The sequence below is a fragment of the Macaca nemestrina genome, chromosome 10 (assembly GCF_043159975.1).
Source record: "Macaca nemestrina isolate mMacNem1 chromosome 10, mMacNem.hap1, whole genome shotgun sequence".
NCBI classification, from domain to species: Eukaryota; Metazoa; Chordata; class Mammalia; order Primates; family Cercopithecidae; genus Macaca; species Macaca nemestrina.
The window spans coordinates 116,831,157-116,855,233 of record NC_092134.1 but is presented as its reverse complement, the minus strand read 5'-3'; the positions used below and the strand labels follow the sequence as shown (position 1 = coordinate 116,855,233).

At 38.3% G+C, this 24,077-nt stretch overlaps 1 protein-coding gene across 17 annotated transcripts in view; it reads right to left on the bottom strand.

The window, feature by feature from the left end:
• DNAI7 (dynein axonemal intermediate chain 7) overlaps positions 1-24,077 on the bottom strand; it is an 81,492-nt gene that overhangs the window by 47,085 nt on the left and 10,330 nt on the right. For 6 of the 17 annotated variants that reach the window (XM_071072031.1, XM_071072035.1, XM_071072033.1 and 3 more), the window contains 2 exons: positions 5,312-5,396; positions 2,456-2,547 (listed from right to left, as the gene is read on the bottom strand). In XM_071072031.1, the coding sequence (XP_070928132.1) occupies positions 2,456-2,547; positions 5,312-5,396 (177 nt within the window). Of the gene's footprint in view, positions 1-2,455; positions 2,548-3,874; positions 3,977-5,311; positions 5,397-7,661; positions 8,309-15,845; positions 15,935-24,077 lie in introns of those variants that run through there. The other 11 variants (XM_024796149.2, XM_071072032.1, XM_071072030.1 and 8 more) reach the window with 10 other exon arrangements.

The following is a 24,077-nucleotide window of genomic DNA, read 5'->3' as shown; positions in this document are numbered from 1 at the left end:
ACATTGATCTGCTCTTTAATTTTAGCTTTTTGTTTCACAATTAGCATCTAAAACATGTGGCTAAATATATAACTGTAGTTCCAAAATGAATATTAAAATTAGTTAGAATATAACTGATATCTCCAAAAGCTTTCATCTGAAACAGTGGCTTACAAAGTGTGATCTACAGACTCTCGGTGGCTCTAGAACTTGGGATCTGTGAGGTCAAATCTATTTCCATAATAATATTAACATTATCTGACTTTTTCATCGTGTACCTATTTGCACTGATTGTGCAAGATGGTGTGCAAGTGCTGATGTCTTAGCACAAATCAGACAGTGACCCCAAACTGTACTATTTCTACGGGGAGAGGTGAGGGGAAGGAACCAGCTTCACAAAAGAATGCCCGGATGGACGGGCACAGTGACTCACAACTGTAATCCCAGCACTTTGGGAGGCCGAGGCACGCAGATCACGAGGTCAGGAGTTCGAGACCAGCCAAAATGGTGAAAACCCGTCTCGACCAAAAATACAAAAATTAGCCAGGTATGGTGGCATGTGCCTGGAAGCCCAGCTACTCGGGAGGCGGAGGCGGGAGAATTGCTTGACCCTGGAGGCAGAGGTTCCACTAAGCCAAGATCGCACAACCACACTCCAGCATGGACGACAGGGCAAGACTCTGAATCACATTAAAAAAAAAATTTTTTTTAAAAGAATGCCCTGATGAAGAGGTGAAAAATTATTAGTTGTATTAAACCTCAACCCTAAGTACATGTCTTTTTAATATCCTGCTGGATAAAATGGGAAGTAAGCACAAAGCTCTTCTGTTGCATATCAAATGACAATACTGTCTCGAGAAATGCCACTTGTGCAATTATTTGACTATTTTGGCAGACATTCTCTCAAAAATGAATCATTGGAGTGTGTTACTTCAAGGATACAACTCAAAATATGTATTGCCAATGATAAAATTCAAGCTTTCAGGCAAAAATTCAAATTTTAGAAAACTTGTATCTATCACTGTAAGCTTAAAAGTATTCCAATCTTTAAAAACTTCTGGTTTGGGCCTGGCATGGCAGCTCACATCTGTAATCTCAGCACTTTGGGAGGCAGGGGTGCATGGATCACAAGGTCAGGAGTTCGAGACCAGCCTGGCCCTGTCTCTACTATAAATACAAAAATTAGCCAGGCGCAGTGGTGAGCACCTGTAATCTCTACTACTCAGGAGGCTGAGGCAGGAGAATCACTTGAACCTGGGAGGTGGAGGTTGCAGTGAGCTGAGATCATGCCATTGCACTCTAGCCTGGGTGACAGAACGAGACTCCGTCTCAAAACAAAACGAAAAAACTTCTGATTTGTTTGGTGATTATACTAATGTATGTGATTTTTGATAATGAATAATAAGTTACATCAACATTTGGAGGCAAATAATTCAGTGAACCAAACCTTTTCAAGCAAGCAACACATGATAATGCTAAATCATATATGAAAACAAGATCTATTCAGAGGGTAAGACAGATCAATGTTTTAAAATAACAGAGTATGAATAGTTCACTGATATGGTTTCATATTCCACATTAAGAAACTATGACTTGTAGAGTTTTGATATAGTATCAAAGAAGAACATCCTCAATTATCAGAAAGGCTATTACAATATCACTTTTTTTCCAATTGCGTAGCTGTATGAGGCCAGATTTTCTTTATATGCTTCATACAAAACAACACATTGCAACAGATGGAATACTGAAATAGATATGAGAATCCAGCCGTCTTCTGTTAAGTCAGATATCAAATAAATTTTTAAAATGTAAACAATGCCATTCATTTCCTCAATTTAAAAAAAAAGTTGTTTCTTTAAAAATGTTCATGTATTTACTTGTGTTTAATAAAGTTTATTTTTATCAACATGTAATGTCTGTTAATGTAAGCAGTTTAAAATTTTTGTTTTAATTTCTAATATGGTAAAATATTGATTGATGTAATCCACATAAACATAAGCTCCTTGGCGGGCGGGGGGGGGGGTCTTCAGTTTTTAATAGTAATGGAGTTTGGTCTTGAGACCAGAATATTTCAGAATTAGTGATCTAAAAGATTCTAGTGAAACAGACAAGTGAAACTAAAAAAGGAGAGGTAGAATTTGAATATTTTGCTTTTTTTTTTTTTTTTTTGGTTGCTGTTAACTTGTCTATAAAATGGATTCACATATGCTTTAAGGTTATAAGCATAGGCCCTTTAGCAAGATCTGCTTAGATCTAAGTCTTGACTATGCCACTGATTAGATGCTTAATTTCTCCGTACCTCGATTTCCTCATCGGTGAAATCTAGATAACAATGTCACTTATTCTATGATAGGATTAAGTTCATGTAGGCCTAATTATTACTGGTAACTATGGACTGAGAAGGACATTAAATGACAATAGATCTGATAGGCATAGTTTAAAGTATTCATTAAGAACATTATTAATGTTTATTTACTTTTGCTTCAAGTCGATTCCATTTTTCTTTCTCAATTCGTTGTATTTCAAGCCTTTCCATTTCTTCTTTCTCATATTTCAAACGGGCTTCCTCTAAAGAACCAAAAAAAATTTTTTTTCTCAGTGAACAGATCACTGCATTTTTAAGCCCTTAAAATTACTCCTAATATTTTCAAGATGTAGTGGTGGAATCTTTTATAGAAGTCACAGTCTTTATTACATGGTAGATATGAGAAAAGTGTCAGTTCTCCATTCTTCAAGAAAGTAACTACAAGAAAACATCAAACAACCCCATCAAAAAGTGGGCGAAGGATATGAACAGACACTTCTCAAAAGAAGACATTTATGCAGCCAACTGACACATGAAAAAATGCTCATCATCACTGGCCATCAGAGAAATGCAAATCAAAACCACAATGAGATACCATCTCACACCAGTTAGAATGGCGATCATTAAAAAGTCAGGAAACGGCTGGGCATGGTGGCTCACGCCTGTAATCCCAGCACTTTGGGAGGCTGAGGTGGGTGGATCACAAGGTCAGGAGTTCGAGACCATCCTGCCTAACACAGTGAAACCCCATCTCTACTAACAATACAAAAAAATTAGCTGGGAGTGGTGGCAGGCGCCTGTAGTCCCAGCTACTCTGGAGGTTGAGGCAGGAGAATAGCATGAACCCGGGAGGCAGAGCTTGCAGTGAGCCGAGATTGCACCACTGCACTCCAGCCTAGGCAACAGAGCAAGACTCCATCTCAAAAAAAACAAAAACAACAAAAACAAAACAAAACAAAGTTGGGAAACAACAGGTGCTGGAGAGGATGTGGAGAAATAGGAACACTACTGTTGGTGGGACTGTAAACTAGTTCAACCATTGTGGAAGACAGTGTGCGATTCCTCAAGGATCTAGAACTAGAAATACCATTTGACCCAGCAATCCCATTACTGGGTATATACCCAAAGGATTATAAATCACGCTGCTATAAACACACATGACTCCCAGCCATTGTCTCTTCTTTGCTTTTTGTAGAAATGGTGTAGGAGCGGCTCCCTGGAGCACTCATTGTAGCTTTAGATGTGCTTCCTCTCTGCAGCGTCAGCTACTCGGGCTTACTATTCCCCTATTTGAGAATATTTATTCAATTTGAGTATATTTTTGACCTGCCAGGTATCTGTGAAACAAAATAACTCCTACTGACAGCTTCTTATCAAGAGTGATTTAAAACATCCATCATCTACTGCTGAATGTTAAAATAAAGGCTGAGAGAAATTACCGTTTCCCCCCCCCAAAAAAAAAAGTAACATGACTCAAACTTTCTGGTCCAAAAAAAAAAAAAAAAAAAAAAAAGCCCACAATAATATTTTTCTTCTCCAAAAGGTTTATAGCAATCCAATAGTGATTTTAACCAATAAAGTACGGCAGACCTATCATGGCAATGAAGAGGAAGTCAAGTCTTCAGAAGACTTCCATAATCTTGTGACATCTACATCTTCAGATGCAATTACCTTAATCTTCTCCTGCTCTCACTATTAAAAACAAAATGTGAAGTACATATTGAAGAGTATTAGTTTAATCCAATATAAATAAAACATGCCCCAAGATATAGATCCTGATACTGTATTCGTATCAGGAGTCACCTAAAAAAAGGATGTATAAAATTATACACAAAAAATCAATATGGAACCTAGGAACAGTCTTTTAAAAACCTATATCTAAATACTCAGATTTTAAAAAACACTTTTTGGTACTTTAATTAATAAACACTTTTATCAATGTTTAATTTTTTAACAAATAAAATTAGTATTTTAAATTTGGTAAATAAATATTATTAAACTGTAAAAATTTAGGCTGCTCCACATATTTCTTGCTAGTGTATATTTCCCACATTCAATGAATTTGAGTTTCAGAATTTTTACCGAACAATCAGCACCAGTGCTCCTAGTTTCATCAGTAAATATAAACACTTCAAGATAGGGTTACCAGAATTAGCAAATTAAAACATGGGATGCTCAGTTGAATTTGAATTTTAGATGAACAATAAACATTTGCTGAATATGAATTCTAAATTTCTCTTCAAAGAATAAGTCAGTATGTTCAATTCTTTGCTTTCTACTTTTAAATTAAACTTCCTCCTAAAGCAACCTTTTTCAACTACCTACTCCACCCCGACTCATTCTGATCACCTGCTCCACCCCGACTCATTCTGATCAGCTGCTCCACCCTAACTCATTCCGATTTCCTGCTACCTGCTCTGTCCTGACTCCCGCCAAAGCGCTTACCCGTCATTCTCTTTAAATTAGCCAGTCGGAATTAGTTTAGCCTGTGCGGTCTAACCCTAGCCAACAGGGGAACAACACAGCAGCAGGGGCCACATGCGCCAGGGATAAGAACCCCTTCCCCTCCCTTGTCCAAGTGTGTGCCCACCATTGCTCCATTGGTGAGAGCGTACCCTTCTATAGAAGTACCTTGCTTTGCTGAGAATTAAAAAGAAAATTTTATATTTGAGTACTATTTCTTTTACAGCACCGAAACTTTATTTAAACAATTTTTTTTTAAAGTTAAGTATGTCCCAAGTATTGCATGGGGCAAATTATCCCAAATTATCCATTTGATTAACTGAAAGTTAAATTTAACTGGGCTCCTGTATTTTATCTCTGGCAACCCTATTTCAATATATATCTGAAAGAGACTGGCATGTACTAACATCTTTCTGGATACTTTCTAAATGATAGGTATCTATTATAAAACAGATTAAAATTTAAAATTAAAGAACTTTGAAAAAATATTGACTGTACTACAGAAGGCCAACCTATCATGACTGTTACCTGTATATGTATATAGTATCACTATTTATTTTGTACCTTCCTCTTTCAGTCGTCTCTCTTCCTCCTCTTGTAGCAGCTTCAATCGTTCAGCTTTGGTGACTTTCTTTTTCTTACTGCCAGACTTAACAAAGTCCACATCATAAAAAAAAGCTATTAACATGCAAGTTACTTGAAAAACACATCTTTTCAAATACTAATTATGAAAAACATTTTTGCTTTCATAAAACCAGCCTGTCATGCATTCATTCAACAAATAAGACTGCCTATTAGTGAAAGCTTTGATTCAGTGCATTGAAGGACAAAGTCTGGGAACAAGAAAAATAAGAATATAAATTATTCGAAGGGTGACAGTGACAAGTACGTGTAATTTAAATAATTCTCATTCCCAGTTTCCATATCTTTAAAATGGTGCTAAAGAAAACCTCCTCTTGTTGTAGAGAATAAAGTAAAACATACGTAAAAGCAGTTTGAAAACTGTACGCTTATAAAATTGAAAAGTATTCTTTTTTTTTTTTTTTTTTTTTTTTTGAGACGGAGTCTCGCTCTGTCCCCCAGGCTGGAGTGCAGTGGCCGGATCTCAGCTCACTGCAAGCTCCACCTCCCGGGTTCACGCCATTCTCCTGCCTCAGCCTCCCGAGTAGCTGGGACTACAGGCGCCCGCCACCGCTCCCGGCTAATTTTTGTATTTTTTTAGTAGAGACGGGGTTTCACGTGTTAGCCAGGATGGTCTCGATCTCCTGAACTCGTGATCCGCCCGTCTCGGCCTCCCAAAGTGCTGGGATTACAGGCTTGAGCCACCGCGCCCGGCCGAAAAGTATTCTTATGACTAACAGGTATACACAGAGTTATTTTGTAAGTTTGGAGGAAGGAGAGACTATTTTCAACAGTGAGGAGCGTGTAAAATGTTTATAGAGTAGGTGGTATTTAAATCTGTGCTCAAAGGATTTTTACCAGTCAGAGAACATATTCCAAGAAGAGGGAAATGCAGGTACAAGATAGGGGATTGAAAGAGCAATGGATGGGCCAACAAGTTCAGTGGGCCCTAGAAAGACTCCAAGAAGAGGTGAAGAAAATGAGAATATGAAAGAAGGCTAGAGCCTACGCCAAAGAGTTTGGACATTATTCTAAGAGAAACAGAAAACTCCTAAAAGTTTTTGAGAAGGGCTGTGGCTATAAAGAATATAATTTTGAAAATTAACCTGGTATTGGAGAAAAAAACAAAGAGGATACCATTTTGGCAACAATTAACAAAATCCAATAAACTGAAGTCGTGGCAGTGTTTATAGAATAGATGTCATTTAAATTTGTGGCCAAAGGATTTTAACATTCAAGGGAAGATATCCCAAAAAGAGGGAAACAAAGGTGCAAGATAGGGAGCTGAATGGGCACTGGATGGGCCAACAAGGTCGGTGGGCCCTGGAAATGTAGAGAAGATCCAATAAATATTTTACAAGCTAACTTACTTAGTAATGATTAAAATTGGAGGCAAGGAGAGGAAAGAGTCAGGAGAGAGACTCATAGAGGGAGAATGGCATCCAGAACAGGTGAATTTGAATGAAGAATTGTTAAAAATAATTTACATATAATTAGTAGAAAATGCTGGTAGAGCATTCAGGCAATTCTTGCAGGCACTAGAACCGTAGAATTGAGGTTTAGCAAAGAGGTCACTGCTACAGAAGCAGCTATGAAAGCAATTTCTGTGATAACGAGTTCTCCTCCATTTTCACAGGGGAAAGCTAAAAAGAAGAGCACCATCTAAATTTAAGAAGAATCCATAGAAAGAGTGGTTAATTGTTGGGATGTATAGACCCTTGGATCTTCCCTTTTTGGTTCACCTTCTCTAAGATGATCATATTAGCTCCACTGGGATCTCTAATCCATTGCCCCTACCACTTTTTCACTGTTCATCCACCTCCTCCACACCTTCATTTCTTCCTTTCCCAGGTTAGATTTCACAGTTCATCGCCCTTATCACTAACTTATATACCTCCACTTCCTCTGTTCTCCTCTTCCTCTAAAAAGCTCAGCTGGCTAAACCATAGTTCTAGTGAAACTCAATTTTCTATTTGTTCTGTGCTAGCAATACGAGCAGCAGAACCTTATCAGAGAAAAACACACATGGGCTCAAATTCATCAACATAATTTTAAAATAGACTCCAGATTGTGAATTTTAGCTCCAGATCGACTACAAGAACAAACCAGCAATCCCAAGAGGACCCACAGACACCCTGAAGGAAGTGAACTGCTCCTGTAGGACCTGGGAGACACCCGAAATACTGTGAGTGCCCGAACTGTGCTAGTGGGCAAGGGAGACCCTCCTCTCACAAACACACACCCCCACTGGAGAAGCTGAGGGTCTATTTGCAGGAGAAGTTTCCCACTTTACCTGGAGCTGAGTCAAGTTGGAACGCCGAGCGACATACAGGAGCAGAGGAAGCAGCAGAAAGGCCCTGGGAGCTCGCTGGGTCCCCAAGCAGCCCATTCCTGCCTGGCACCACAGGGATCCATTGGGAGGGTGGCCAGAGGAGCAGACGGTAAAACTCCATAGGGAGAAGGAATTCTCTAGCTGAACTTTGTAACAATTGGAATGGGACAAAAAGCCTCCTGGCCAGAACTTGGGGGAGGGCATGAATTGGCAAGCAGACTTCACAGGCAGTGGGGGAAAGCTAAAGTCCTTTTCTCTCGCAGCTGGGAGGCAGATAGCCTCGGGCAAGTTTTTAAATCCATCTCACCCTTCGCCTGGAAACAGACTCGGGGTTGTTCAGGTGGCACAGTGGGAGTGAGACCTGCCCTTCAGTTTGCAGGGGAGCAGGGTGAGGCCTGTGACTGCCGGCTTTCCCCCACTTCTCTGACAACCTGCATGACTCAGCAGAGGCAGCCATAATCCTCCTAGGTACACAACTCCAGTGACCGGGGAATCTCACCCCATCTTCCACAGCAGCAACAGCAAGACCCGCGTAAGGAGAGTCTGAGCTCAGACACACCTAGCCTTGCTCCCACCTGATAGTCCTTTCCTATTCACCCTGGTAGTGGAAGACAAAGGGCATATAATCTTGGGAGTTCTAGGGCCCCACCCACCGCTGGTCCCTCTCCATACTACCACAGAGGCTCTCTGGAAAGCACCACCTCCTGGCAGGAGGCCAACCAGAACAAAAACAGAGCATTAAACCACCAAACCTAAGGACCCTCACGGAGTCCACTGCACCCTCCGCCACCTCCACTGGAACAGGTCTTGGTATCCATGGCTGAGAGACCCATAGACGGTTCAAATCACAGGACTCTGTGCAAACAACCCCCAGTACCAGCCCGGAGCTGGGTAGAGTCGCTGGGTGGCTAGATCCAGAAGAGAGACAATAATCACTGCAGTTCAGTTCACAGGCAGCCACGTCCATAGGAAAAGGGGGATATTACTACATGGAACAAAAGAGTTTGAACAATAGCCTTCAGCCCTAGACCTTCCCTCTGACAGAGCCTATCCAAATGAAAAGGAACCAGAAAACCAACCCTGGTAATATGACAAAACAAGGCTCTTCAACACCTGGAAAAAATCACACTAGTTCACCAGCAATGGATCCAAACCAAAAAGAAATCCCTGATTCACCTGACAGAATTTAGGAGGTTAGTTATTAAGCTAATCAGGGAAGCACCAGAGAAAAGGCAAAGCCCAATTCAAGGAAATCCAAAAAATGATACAAGAAGTGAAGGGAGAAATATTTATGGAAATAGATAGCTTAAAGAAAAAACAATAAAAAAATTAAGGAAACTTTGGACACACTTTCAGAAATACGAAATGCTCAGGAACGTCTCAGCAATAGAATTGAACAAGTAGAAGAGAGAAATTCAGAGCATGAAGACAAGGTCTTCCAATTAACCCAATCCAAAAAAGACAAAGAAAAAAGAATAAGACAATATAAACAAAGACTCCAAGAAGTCTGGGATTACGTTAAATGACCAAACCTAAGAATAATTGGTGTACTTGAGGAAGAAGAGGATTCTAAAAGGCTAGAAAATATATTTGGGGTAATAATCAAGGAAAACTTCCCCGGCCTTGCTAGAGACCTAGACATCCAAATATAAGAAGCACAAAGAAGGCCTGGGATATTCATTGCAAAAAGATCTCTGCCTAGGCACATTGTCATCAGGTTATCCAAAGTTAGGATGAAAAAGAATCTTAAGAGCTGTGAGACAGAAGCACCAGGCAACCTATAAAGGAAAACCCCATCAGATTAACAGCAGATTTCTCAGCAGAAACCCTACAAGCTAGAAGAGACTGGGGACCTATCTTCAGCTTCCTCAAACAAAACAATTGTCAGCCAAGAATTTTGTCTCCAGCGAAACTAAGCATCATATACGAAGGAAAGATACAGTCATTTTTAGACAGACAAATGCTGAGACAATTCACCATTACCAAACTACCACTATAACAACTGCTAAATCTTGAAGCAAATCCTGGAAACACATCAAAACAGAACCTCTTTAAAGCATAAATCACGTAAGACCTATAAAACAAAAATGCAAGTTTAAAAGCAAAAACAAAAAACAAAACCAAAGTATACAGGCAACAAAGAGCATGATGAAAGCAACGGTACCTCACATTTCAATACTATCATTGAATATAAATGGCCTAAATGCTCCACTTAAAAGACATAGAGGCCAGAAGCAATCGCTCATGCCTATAATCCCAGCACTTTGGAAGGCTGAGGCAGGGGGATCACCTGAGGTGAGGAGTCCGAGACCAGCCTGGACAACATGGTGAAACTCTATACTAAAAATACAAATATCAGCTGGGTGTAGTGGCATGCACCTGTGATCCCAGCTACTTGGGAGGGTGAGGCAGGAGAACCACTTGAAGCCCAGAGGTGGAGGGTACTGAGATCACACCACTGTACGCCCACTGCCTGGGCGACAGAGAAAGACTCTGTCTCAAAAAAAATAAAAATAAAAATAAAGATACAGAACCATATAATGGATAAGAACTCCCCAACTAACTATCTGCTGCCTTTAGGAGACTCACCTAACACATAAGGACTCACATAAACTTAAAGGGATGGAAAAGCATTTCATGCAAATAGTCACCAAAAGCAAGCAGGGGTAGCTATTCTTACATCAGACAAAATAAACTTTAAAGCAACAGTGGTTAAAAGAGACAAAGAAGGACACTGTATAATGGTTAAAGGCCTTGTCCAGGCCAGGCCCAGTGGCTCACGCCTATAATCCCAACATTTTGGGAGGCCGGGGCAGGGGGGGCGTGGATCACCTGAGGTCAGGAGTTCAAGACCAGCCTGACCAACATGGTGAAACTCTGTCTCTAATAAAAATACAACAATTATCCGGGCGTGGTGGTGGGTGCCTGTTATCCCAGCTTCTCAAGAGGTTGAGACAGGAGAATCACTTGAACCCAGGAGGTAGAGGTTGCAGTGAGCCGAGATCGCGCCACTGCACTCCAGTTTGCGCAACAGAGCAAGACTCCATCTCAGAAAAAAAAAAAAAAAAAAAAAGCCTTGTCCAACAGGAAAATATTACAATCCTAAACACATATGCACCTAACACTGGAGCTCCCAAATTTATAAAAACAATTACTAATAGACCTAAGAAGACAGACAGTAACACAATAATAATGGAGGACTTCAATACTCCATTGACAGCACTAGACAGGTCATCAAGACAGAAAGTCAACAAAGAAACAATGGATTTAAACTATACCTTGGAAGAAATGGACTTAACAGGTATATACAGGACATTCCATCCAACAACTGCAGAATACACATTCTATTCAACAGCACATGGAACTTTCTCCAAGATAGACCATATGATAGGCCATAAAATGAGCCTCAATACATTTAAGAAAATTCAAATTATATCAAGCACTCTCTTAGACCAAAGTGGAATAAAACTGGAAATCAACTCCAAAAGAAACCTTCAAAACCATGCAAATACATGGAAATTAAATAACCTGCTGAATGAGCATTGGGTCAAAAATGAAATCAAGACGAAAATTGAAAAATTCTTCGAACTGAATGACAATGACACCACCTATCAAAACCTCTGAGATACAGCAAAGGTGGTGCTAAGAGGGAAGTTCATAGCCCTAAATGCCTACATCAAAAAATCTGAAAGAGCACAAACAGGCAATCGAAGGTCACACCTCAAGGAACTAGAGAAACAAGAGCAAACCAAACCCAAACCCAGCAGAAGGAAGGAAATAACCAAGATCAGAGCAGAACTAAATGAAATTGAATCAAAAAAATGCAAAAGATAAATGAAACAAAAAGCCGATTCTTTGAAAAGATAAATAAAATTGATAGATCATTAATAAGATTAACCAAGAAAAGAAGACAGAAAATCCAAATAATCTCACTAAAAAATGAAATGGGAGATATTACAACTGACACCACTGAAATGCAAAAGACATTCAAGGCTACTATAAACACCTTTATGCATATAAACTAGAAAACCTAGAAGAGATGGATAAACTCCTGGAAAAATACATCCCTCCTAGCTTAAATCAGCAAGAATTAGATACTCTGAACAGACCAATAACAAGCAGTGAGATTGAAATGGTAATTTAAAAATTACCAACAAAAAAAAGTCCAGGACCAGACAGATTCACAGCAGAATTCTACAAGACATTCAAAGAAGAATTGGTACCAATTCTATTGACACCATTCCACAAGATAAAGAAAGAAGGAACCCTCCCTAATTCATTCTATGAAGCCAGCATCACCCTAATACCAAAATCAGGAAAGGACATAACCAAAAAAGAAAACTACAGACCTATATCCTTGATGAACATAGATGCTAAAATCCTTAACAAAATACTAGCTAACTGAATTCAACAATACATCAAAAAGATAATTCACTATGATCAACTGGGTTTCATACCATGGATGCAGGGATGGTTTAACATATGCAAATGTGAAACAACACATAAACAGAATTAAAAACAAAAATCACATGATCATCTCAATAGATGCAGAAAAAGAATCTGACAAAATCCAGCATCCTTTTATGATTAAAACTCTCAGCAAAATCAGCATAAAAGGGACATACCTTAATGTAATAAGAGCCATCTATGACAAACCCATAGCCAACATAATACTGAATAGAGAAACCTGAAAGCATTCCCTCTGAGAACTAGAACAAGATAAGGATGCCCACTCTCACCACTCCTCTTCAACATAGTACTGGAAGTGCTAGCCAGAGCAATCAGACAAAAGAAGGAAATAAAGGGCATCCAAATTGGTAAAGAGGAAGTCAAACTGTCACTGTTTGCTGGCAATATGATAGTTTACCTTGAAAACCCTAGAAAGCTCCTAGAACTTATAAAAGAACTTAGCAGTTTCTGGACACAAGATTAATGTACACAAATCAGTAGTTCTTCTATACACCAAAAGCAACCAAGCGGAGAATCAAATCAAGAACTCAAGTCCTTTTACAATAGCTGCAAAAATAAAATAAAATACTTAGGAATATACTTAACCAAGGAGGTGACAGACCTCTATAAGGAAAACTATAAAACACTGCTGAAAGAAATCACAGAAGACACAAACAAATGGAAACACATCTCATGCTCATGGATGGGTAGAATCAATATTGTGAAAATAACCATACTGCCAAAAGCAATCTACAAATTCAACACAATCCCCATCAGAATACCACCATCATTCTTCACAGAATTAGAAAAAACAATTCTAAAATTCATACAGAACCAAAAGAGTCCACATAGCCAAAGCAAGACTAAGCAAAAAGAACAAATCTGGAGGCATTACACTACCTGATTTCAAACTATACTATAAGACCACAGTCACCAAAACAGTGTGGTACTGGTATAAAAATAGGCTCATAGACCAATGGAACAGAATGGAGAACTCAGAAATAAACCCAAATACGTACAGCTAACTGATCTTCGACAAAGCAAACAAAAACATAAAGTGAGGGAAAGGACACCCTTTTCAACAAATGGTGCTGGGATAATTAGCTAGTCACATGTAGGAGAATGAAACTGGATCCTCATCTCTCACCTTATACAAAAATCAACTCAAGATGGATTAAGGACTTAGACCTAAGACCCGAAACTATAAAAATTCTCGAAGTTAACATTGGAAAAACCATTCTAGCCATTAGCTTAGGCAAGGATTTCATGACCAAGAACACAAAAGAAATGCAATAAAAACAAAGATAAATAACTGGGACCTAATTAAAGAACTTCTGCATGGCAAAAGAAACAGTCAGCAGAGTAAAGAGACAACCCACAATGTGGGAGAAAATCTTCACAATGTATACATCTGACAAAGGACTAATATCCAGAATCTGCAATGAACTCAAGCACATCAGTAAGAAAAAAAGAAACAATCCCATCAAAAAGTGGGCTAAGGACATGAATACACAATTCTTAAAAGAAGATATACAAATGGTCAACAAACATATGAAAAAATGCTCAGTGTCACTAATGATCAGGGAAATGCAAATCAAAACCACAATGTGATACCCCCTTACTCCTGCAAGAATGGCCATAATCAAAAAATAAAAAAAAACAGTAAATATTGGCATGGATATGGGGAACAGGGAACATTTCCACAAGGCTGGTGGGAATGCAAACTAGAACAGCCACTATGGAAAACAGTGTAGAGATTCCTTAAATAAATACAAGTAGAACTATCATTTGATCCAGCAATCCCTCTACTGGCTATCTAACCAGAGGAAAAGAAGGTATTATTCAAAAAAGACACTGGCACACACATGTTTACAGCAGCACAATTTGCAACTGCAAAATCGTGGAACCAATGCAAATGCCCATCAGTCAACGAGTAGATAAAGATAAGAAACTGTGATACATATATATGTGTGTGTGTGTATATATATCGTATCATACATATATAAATATATATATGATGGAATACTACGCAGCCATAAAAAGGAATGAATTAACACATTTGCAGTGACCTGGATGAGACTAGAGACTATTATTCTAAGTGATGTAACTCAGGAATGGAAAACCAAACATTGTATGTTCTCACTGATAAGTGAGAGCTAAGCTATGAGGACACAAACGCATAAGAATGACACAATGAACTTTGGGGACTTGGGAGGAAGAGTGGAAGGAGGGCAACGGATAGAAGACTACAAATATGGTGCAGTGTATACTGCTCGGGTGATGGGTGAACCAAAATCTCACAAATCACCACTAAAGAACTTACTCATGTAACCAAATACCACCTGTACCTCAATAAGTTATGGAAAAATAAAATTTAAAAAATAAATTTAAAAAAATAGACTCTAAGCACTGTCCAGAATTCGCACAACTATTTCATTCTCACTTCAAACCTCCAAAATCCTCTCTTCCACTACTCTCAGCTGTTGACTTTACCTCTTATGTCACTGAAAAAATAGAAGCTTTCAGAGGAGAAAAATCTTTACACACCAAATCTTTGAGCCTATCTATATTTTCGTCTGCCTTCCTTCCCATCGCAGTGGATGAACTATATGTTTCACTTTTAAACTTTTCATTTTTTGAGACAGACTCTAGCTCCATCGTGCCAGGCTGGCACAATCTTGGCTCACTGAAACCTCCGCCCCCCAGGTTCAAGGGATTCTCCTGCCTCAGCCTCCCAAGTAGCTGGAATTACAGGTGCCTGCCACCACTCCAGGATAACTTTTTGTATTTTTAGTAGAGATGGGGTTTCACCATGTTGGCCAGGCTGGTCTCAAACTCCTGACCTCAAGTGATCCACCCACCTTGGCCTCCCAAAGTACTGGGATTACAGGCGTGAGCCACCGCACCCGGCCCTACACATTTTTAAGGTGTCACTGAAAACTTTTTATCACGAGTTTAAATAGCTGTGAATATTGTCCTTTCAAGTATATGATCCTTAAAATAAAACTTTTACAGTACTCTGTGAAGTATATCCATCACTGCTTAAGATATATACCCGGAAGACCGGGTGTGGTGGCTCATGCCTGTAATCCCAGCACTTTGGGAGGCTGAGGCGGGCAGATCACGAGGTCAGGAGTTTGAGACCAGCCTGGCCAACATGGTGAAACCGCATCTCTACTAAAAATATAAAAAATTAGCCAGGCATAGTGGCAGGAACCTATAATCCCAGCTACTCGGGAGGCTGAGGTAGGAGAATGGCTTGAACCTGGGAGGCGGACATTGCAGTGAGCCGAGATCATACCACAGAACTCCAGCCTGGACGACAGAGGGAAACTTCATCTCAAAAAAAGATATATCCAATAGAATCTACATATCATAGAGATTTAATGACCAATTTAAAATATAAACAAGCTTTTTAAAGACAAAAATGTTAATCTGTTTCTATTTGAGTTCATATTTCCATGCCACTTCCCTCACGGAATCTTATCCTAATTAATATACTTGAAAAACTTTTGTTGCTCCTTTTATATTTGTTATAAAAATATGAATAAAAATTTAAATTAAAAAATTTATTTCCCTTGTCTCTAAGTATTAAAAATTCTGCTCTAGATTGAGTTAATCTTATTTTCACTATACAACTGAATAAAGTAACATATTATAAATTTTGATAACTAAATGTTAAACATAAAAACTAACATTTTCCTGGATGTACATCTCTTGATGAAATGTTGGGCTTTTTCTTTTTTCTGGTTAGCTCATAATCCATGGATAAATGCTAGCTATTGCTGAATGAAACAGAAATTCAGATTAATTCTATTTTTATTTTTAATTTTTATAAATACATGAGAGAGAAATCTGGTTTATATTAAAAAGTCAATCAAAATAGGTTATAGTAACATCATGCAATTCTTTGAATTCCTTCACCTCCCATGCCAAAAATTATATACTGATTTACAATAAAAATTACCCCTACAGATAATCTCTGACTTTGTGATCATTTCCTTATTTTTCTTTATAGTTTTCTTATGTATATATCTCAAAAATACAGATTTTTGAACCTTACATAAATTTAATGATACTTTATGTATATTATTGTGATTTGCTTTCTTTTAATTATGGCAAAGTATATACATAACACAAAATATACCGTTTTAACCATTTTCTTTTCTTTTCTTTTCTCTTTTTTGAGACAAGAGTCTCACTCTGTCACCAAGGTTGGAATGCAATGGCGCGATCTCGGCTCACTACAACCTCCGCCTCCCAGGTTCAAGCAACTCTCCTGCCTCAACCTCCCGAGTAGCTGGGATTACAGGTGCCCACCACCCCGCCTGGCTAATTTTTGTATTTTTAGTAGAGATGGGGTTTCTCCATGTTGGCAAGGCTGGTCTTGAACTCCTGACCTCAAGGAGGCATGACCCACCTTGCCCAGCCATTTTAACCATTTTCAAGTGTGCAATTCAGTGGTTTTAAGCACATGCACACTGATGTATAATCATCACCACAACCCACCTCCAGAACTTTTTCAGCATCCCAAACTGAAACCTTGTATACCATTAAACTATATTAAACATTAAACAATTGCCCCCAGCCCTGTCACTCACCATTCTACTTTGTCTATGAGTTTGACTACTCTAGATATCTAAGTGGAAAAATACGGTATTTACCCTTATTTGTGATTTACTTCTTTAGATATACATTATGGTTTGTAAAATTCATTCATGTTGATAGATATTGCTATGGCTGTATATTTTCACTGCTGAATAGTAATCCATTGATTTTATCCTTTTTTCTATTGCTAGACATTGGATTGTTTCTAGTTTCTTACTATCATTAATGCTGCTATAAACCTTTGAATATATCTACCCTGCTGTCCGTCTGCAAGGGGTTTTCTATTGTATGTACCTAGAAATAAAACTGATGGGTACGTACATTTTCAACTTTACTAAAGATGAACTGTCCAGAGTTGTTATTCCAATTTACACTCCCACAGTCAGTTTCCAATGTACACTCCCACAATTATTATCCCAGTCAGTGTTTAATTTCAGCTCTTTTGTGATAGATAAAAACACTTTTATCTAAAAGGTATTAAAAAATATAGACATTTTTATCAGACTAAGAAAGTGCCCTGTAACCTATCAAATGGTAAAGTGCATTAAATGAATTTCTAACTCAATCTAATTGTATCTATTTAATTTCTCATATTAAATCAACTCTGCCTTCCTGGGATAAACTGAATTGTGTCATGATTTATTATCATCTTCCAGATTGAGCCTGGTAACATTTTTGTTTAGGACTTTTGTATTTGTGTTATGAATGCACTTCCATTTTTCTTTCTCATAATATCTTCAGGTTATCCAGGTAACTCAAAATGACTTAATGAGTGTTCCCCCTTTTGTCATGTTCTAGAAGAATCTGTATTAAGTATGAAATTATTTCTTTACCTCTGAATGAAAAACTAGCAAAGACTTATGGACCTAGAATTTTCTTCCTGGGAATATTTATAACCACTGATTTAATTTCTTAAATGACTATAGGACTATTCAGGTTTTCTACTTCTTCATGAAGACAGTTTAATTTTTTTCTGGCTATCTGTCTAATTCATCTAAGTTTTCTAATATATTGGCATATAAAGTTGCTCAAATAATGTCATTTATTGTTAAAGTCATGTCACCCTTTTTATTCCTAATATTTATTATTTATGCCTTTTTTCTTCTTGGCATATCAGATAATTGTCAATTTTATCAGTTTTCAAAGAAATCTATTGTGGCTTGTTCATTTATTCGATAAATATTGAGAGGCTAACATGTGCCTCTCTTTTGAGACATATAAGTAAACAAAAATCCTCATACTTACAATTCAAATGTAAAGAGGAAGGCAAAAACAATATACTTAAAATTTAAAAGAAATCAGAAAGTATTTTAAGGAGTGATAAGTGATATGGAAGAAAGTAGGGGGACCCCAGATGGCTGATGTAGCTGTGAAAGGGATGAAATCACAATTGTAAATACAGTGGTTTGGATTGGCCTCATGGGGAAGGCAGCATTTGGGTGAAGGCTTGAAGGATATGAGGTTACTGACCCACTCTATTCTGTATTTTCTATTAATGTCCATTTTTTTTTTTTTTTTTTTTTTGAGACGGAGTCTCGCTCTGTCGCCCAGGCTGGAGTGCAGTGGCACGATCTGCGCTCACTGCAAGCTCCGCCTCCCAGGTTCATGCCATTCTCCTGCCTCAGCCTCCCCAGAAGCTGGGATTACAGGTGCCCGCCACCACGCCCGGCTAATTTTTTTGTATTTTTAGTAGAGACAGGGTTTCACTGTGCTCGCCAAGATGGTCTCGATCTCCTGACCTCGTGATTCACCCGCCTCAGCCTCCCAAAGTGCTGGGATTACAGGCGTGAGCCACCACGTCCGGCCTAATGTCCATATTTGTTCATATTATTTCCTTCTCCTTCCTTCTACATTTGTTCTTATTATTTCATTCCTTCTCCTTTGGGTTTTATTCTTTTTCTGACTTCTCCAGAAGGATACCTAAGATCATCAATTTTTAGCCTTTTTTCTTCTTCTAATAGAAATATTTAAGTATACATATTTCCCTGTAAGTATTACTTCAAATACATTCCGCAAATTTTTAAGTATTTTCCTTAACAATAAGTTTAAAATATTTTCTAATTTCTATTATATTACTTCTTGACCCACTTTAGAATGTTTTAAAAATTCCAAGCATAATGTACCTTCCTGTTTACTACTGAATTATTTTTAGCTTCAATATAATATTCATTCTGATACATTCTCTGAATTGTTTTCATGCACTGAACTTTGAGAATAGTTTTGTATCATAGTATACTAGCAATTTTGGGGGGAAACGTATGTGTGTTTAGAATCCTCTACTTGTTTGGTGTGGTGTTCTAAATATGCTTAATTCATTAGATTTGCTTATCATGCTGTTCCAATCTTCCAAATCCTTACTGATTTTTTAAACACTATTCTCTTAATTATTGAAAGAGAAAATCTTCCACTATGATTGTAGATATGTCTATTTGTGGATGTGTCTATTTCTCCTTGTAGTTCTCTGAATTTGTGCATTGTATATTTCAAGGCTTTGTAATTAGGTATATACAAATTTAAAATTAGATTTCCTTGGCTAATCAAGTCTTTATCATCATGCAAGGATGCTTCAACATATGCAAATCAATAAATGTAATTTACCACATAAGCAGAATTAAAAACAAAAACTGTATGATCATCTCAATAGACACAGAAAAACCTTTTGATAAAATCCAATAGCCCTTCATGATAAAAAAAATAAAACCTCAAAAAACCAGGTATCGAATGAACATATCTCAAACTAGTAAGAACCATTTATGTATGACAAACCCACAGCCTACATCGTACTGAATAGGCAAAAGCTGAAAGCATTCCCCCAAAGAACTGGAACATGAAAAAGGTATCCACTTTCATTACTCCTATTCAATAGTACTGGAAATCCTAGCCAGACCAATCAGTCAAGAGAAAGCAATAAAAGGCATCCAAATAGGAAAAGAGAAAGTCAGATTATCTTTGTTCACCGACAACACGATCCTATGCCTAGAAAACCCTAAAGATTCCTCCAAAAGCCTCTTGGACCTAATAAACGATTCAGTAAAGTTTCAGGATACAACATGCAAAAACAAGTAGCATTTCTACACACCAACAATGTTCAAGTTGGGAACCAAATCAAGAACTCAATCCCATTTACAATAATAGCCACACACACAAAAATAAAATAGAAATATATTTAACCAAGGAGGTGAAATATCTCTACAAAGAGAACTACAAAACACTGCTGAAAGAAATCACAGATAGTACAAACAAATGGAAAAACAATCCATGCTCACGGATTAGAAGAATCAGTTTCACTAAAATGATCATACTGCCCAAAGCAATCTACAGATTCAATGTAATTCCTATCAAATTACCAACGTTATTTTTCACAGACTAGAAAAAACAATTCTAAAATGTATATGAAACCAAAAAAGAGCCCACATAGCCAAAGCAATCCAAAGCAGAAAGAAGAAAGCTAAAGCCATCACATTACCAAACTTCAAACTATACTACAGGCTGTAGCAACCAAAATAACATGGTACTGGTACAAAAATAGATCAGCGGAACACAATAGAGAACCCAGAAATAAAGCCACACACTTACAACTGATCTTCGACAAAGTTAGCAAAAATAAACAAACAATGGGGAAAGGACACTGTGTTCAATAAATGATGCTGAGAAAACTGGCTAGCCATTTGCAGAAGAATGAAACTGGACCCCTAACTCTTACCATATATAAAAATTAACTCAAGATGGATTAAAAACTTAAATATAATACCTCAAACTATATATATATTTTTCACTCTTGTCACCCAGGCTGGAGTGTAGTGGTGCAATCTTGGCTCACTGCAACCTCTACCTCCCGGGTTCAAGAGATTCTCCTGCTTCAGCCTCCTGAGTAGCTGGGATTACAGGCACTTGCCACCACACCCGGCTAATTTTTTGTATTTTTAGTAGAGATGGGGTTTTGCCATGTTGGGCAGGCTGATCTCGAACTCCTGATCTCAGGTGATCCACCCACCTTGGCCTCCCAAAGTACTGGGACTATAGGCATGAGCCACCGCGCCTGGCCTATAATTTTTTTTAAGAGATAGGGTCTCACTTTGTTATTCAGGAAAGAATGGGAGTACAGTGGTGCAATCACAGCTTACTGTAATCTCAAACTCCTGGGCTCACACAATTCTCCCACCTCAGCCTCAGGAGTAGCTAGAATTACAGACGCATGCCACTGCATCTGGCTAATTTTTCACTTTCATTTTTTGTAGAGGTGGGGGTCTCGCTATGTTTCCCAGGTTGGTCTTGAACTCCCAGCCTCAAGCAATCCTTCTGCTTCAGCCTCCCAAAGTGTTGGGATTACAGGTGTGAGCTATTGCATTCAACCAAGACCTCAAACTATAAAAACCCTAAAAGAAAACCAGGAAAAACTCTTCTGGGCATTGGCCTAGGCAAATAATTTGTAACCAAGACCTTAAAAGCAATTGCAACAAAAACAAAAATTGATGAATGGAACTTAATTAAACTAAAGAGCTTCTGCATAGCAAAAGAAACAACACAGTCAACAGAGAGCCTACAAAATAGGAGAAAATATTTTCAAACTATGCATCTGACAAAGGACAAATACCCAGAATCGATAAGGAACTTAAATCAATAAGAAAATAAAAAGCCCCATTAAAAAGTGTGCAAAGGACACGAACAGATACTTCTCAAAAGAGGCAACACACATGAACAAATGCTCAAGATCACTAATCAGAGAAATATCAATTACCACCACAGTGAGGTATCATCTCACACTAGTCAGAATGTCTACTATTAAAAAAATTTTCAAAAGACAGATGTTGGTGAGGATGCAGAAAAAAGGGAATTGTTGGCGAGAATGTCAATTAGTTCAACCTCTGTTGAAAACAGTATGAAGATTTATTAAAGATTTTAAAATAAACCTACCATTCAACCCAGCAATCTCACTACTGGGTATCTGCTGAAAAGAAAATAATTTTTTTTTTTTTTTCCCAAAAAGACACCTGTAGGTTGGGCGCGGTGGCTCACACCTGTAATTCCAGCACTTTGGGAGGCCGAGGCGGTCAGATCACCTGAGGTTGGGAGGTCGAGATCAGCCTGACCAACATGGAGAAACCCCATCTCTACTAGAAATACAACATTAGCCGGGCATGGTGGTGCATACCTGTAATCCCAGCTACTTGGGAGGCTGAGGCAAGAGAATCGCTTGAACCTGGGAGGCAGAGGTTGCAGTGAGCCGAGATCGCGCCATTGCCCTCCAGCCTGGGCAACAAGAGCGAAACTCCATCTCAAAAAAAAAAAAAGACACCTGTACTCATATTTTATTGTAGTATTAGTCACAATAACAAAATCATGGAATCAACCTAATCAACAGTGGATTGGATAAAGAAAATGTAGAGTGTGGTAGCACACACCTATAGTCCCAGCTACTCAGGAGGCTGAGGTGGGAGGATCGCTTGAGCCTGGAAGGTTGAGGCTGCAGTGAACTGTGATTGTGCCATAGCACTGCAGCCAGAGTGACAGAGTGAGATTGTCTACACACACACACACACACACACACACACAAAAGCCAGACATGGTGGCTCTCATGCCTGTAATCCCAGTGCTTTGGGAGGCCCTGGTAAGAGGATCACTTGAGCCCCAAAGTTTAAGACCAGCCGGGGCAACACAGAATGACCTCATTTCTAAAAAATAAAAAATTTTAAATTAGCTAGACATGGTGGCACATGTCTGTGGTCCCAGCTACCCGAGAGGCTGAGGTGGGAGAATCGCTTGAGCTCAGGAAGTCAAGCCCGCTGTAAGCCGAGATCATGCCACTGCACTTCAGCCCGGGAAACAAAGTGAAAAGAAGAAAGGAAAGAAAGGAAGGGAGGAAGGGAAGGAGAGAAGAAGAGAAAGAGAGAAAAGAAAGGAAGGAAAGAAAGAAAGGAAGGAAAGGAAGGAAAGAAGGAAAATGAGGTACTTACACATCATAGCATACTATACAGCCATAAAAAGAAAGAAATTATGTCCTTTGCAGCAATATGACTACAGTTGGAGGCCATTACCCTAAGTGAATTAAAGCAGAAACAGAAAAGCAAATACTGCATGTCCTCACTTATAAGTACAATGAGTACACATGGTCATAAGGGTAGAAACAATAGACACTGGGGACTCTAAAAGAGGGGAGGGAGCAGGGGGCAAGGGTTGAAAAACTACGTACTGGTACTAAGTTCACTAGTTGAGCAATGGTTTCACCAGAAGCCCAAATCCCAGCATCATCCAATATACTCATGTAACAACCTGCACGTGGGTATACTGGGTAATGCTGGGATTTGGGCTTCTGGTGAAACCACTGCTCAAAACAAAACAAACAAAAATCTTGATCACCACAAAATGTCCCTCTTTATTTCTAAAAGTGCTTTTTGTCTTAAAGTCTATTATGTCTAATATTAATACAGCTATATCAACTTTTGTTTTTTTAGTAATTTACATAGTATGACTTTTTCCATCATTTCACTTCCAACTTTTCTGTATTTAAAGTTTTTTTTAATATTTTACTTTTTGTAGATATGGGGTCTATGTTGTCCAGGCTGGTCTCAAACTCCTGGACTCAAGTGATCCTCCTGCCTCAGTCTCCCAAATTGCTGGAATCTTTATTCCTAAGGTGGCTGTTTGTAAAAAGATTATTGTTGGATTTCATTCTTTATCCCATCTGACAATCTTTCTCTTTTAACAAGAGTAATAGACCCATTTATATTCCATGTATTTACTGATATATTTGGGCTTAAATATACTATCTTACTTTTGGGTGTTATTCTGTATTATTTCTTGGTAACTTTTCAATTGATTGATTTTTTTATTATTCCACTATGTTCTCTCTACCAGTTTAGAAGTTATACACTGTGTAATTTTAATGGCTACTATAGAAAGTCAACAAATACGCCTACTATATCAAGACCTGTATCCTCTTTCCCAAGGACTTTAGAATGTCTTAACTCAATCCGTCCTTCCCCTACCAAATTATACATGAGTATTATCATGCATGTTTTTAACAATAGTTTTATTGAGATATAATTCACACACCATGCAAATCACCCATATAAAGTGCACAATTTAATTAGCTAGATGTGGTAGTATATTCACAGAGTTGTGTAACCATCACCACAATCAATTTTAGAACATTTTTCATCACCCCGAAATAGAAATCTCATACTCATTAGTAGTTACTCTCCACTTCTTCCAAATCCCTAGCTCATGGAAACTATTAATCTACTTTCTGTCTCTGTAGATTTGCCTCTTCTGGACACTTCATATAACTGTAATCATGTAAAAAGTGGTCTTTTGTGACTG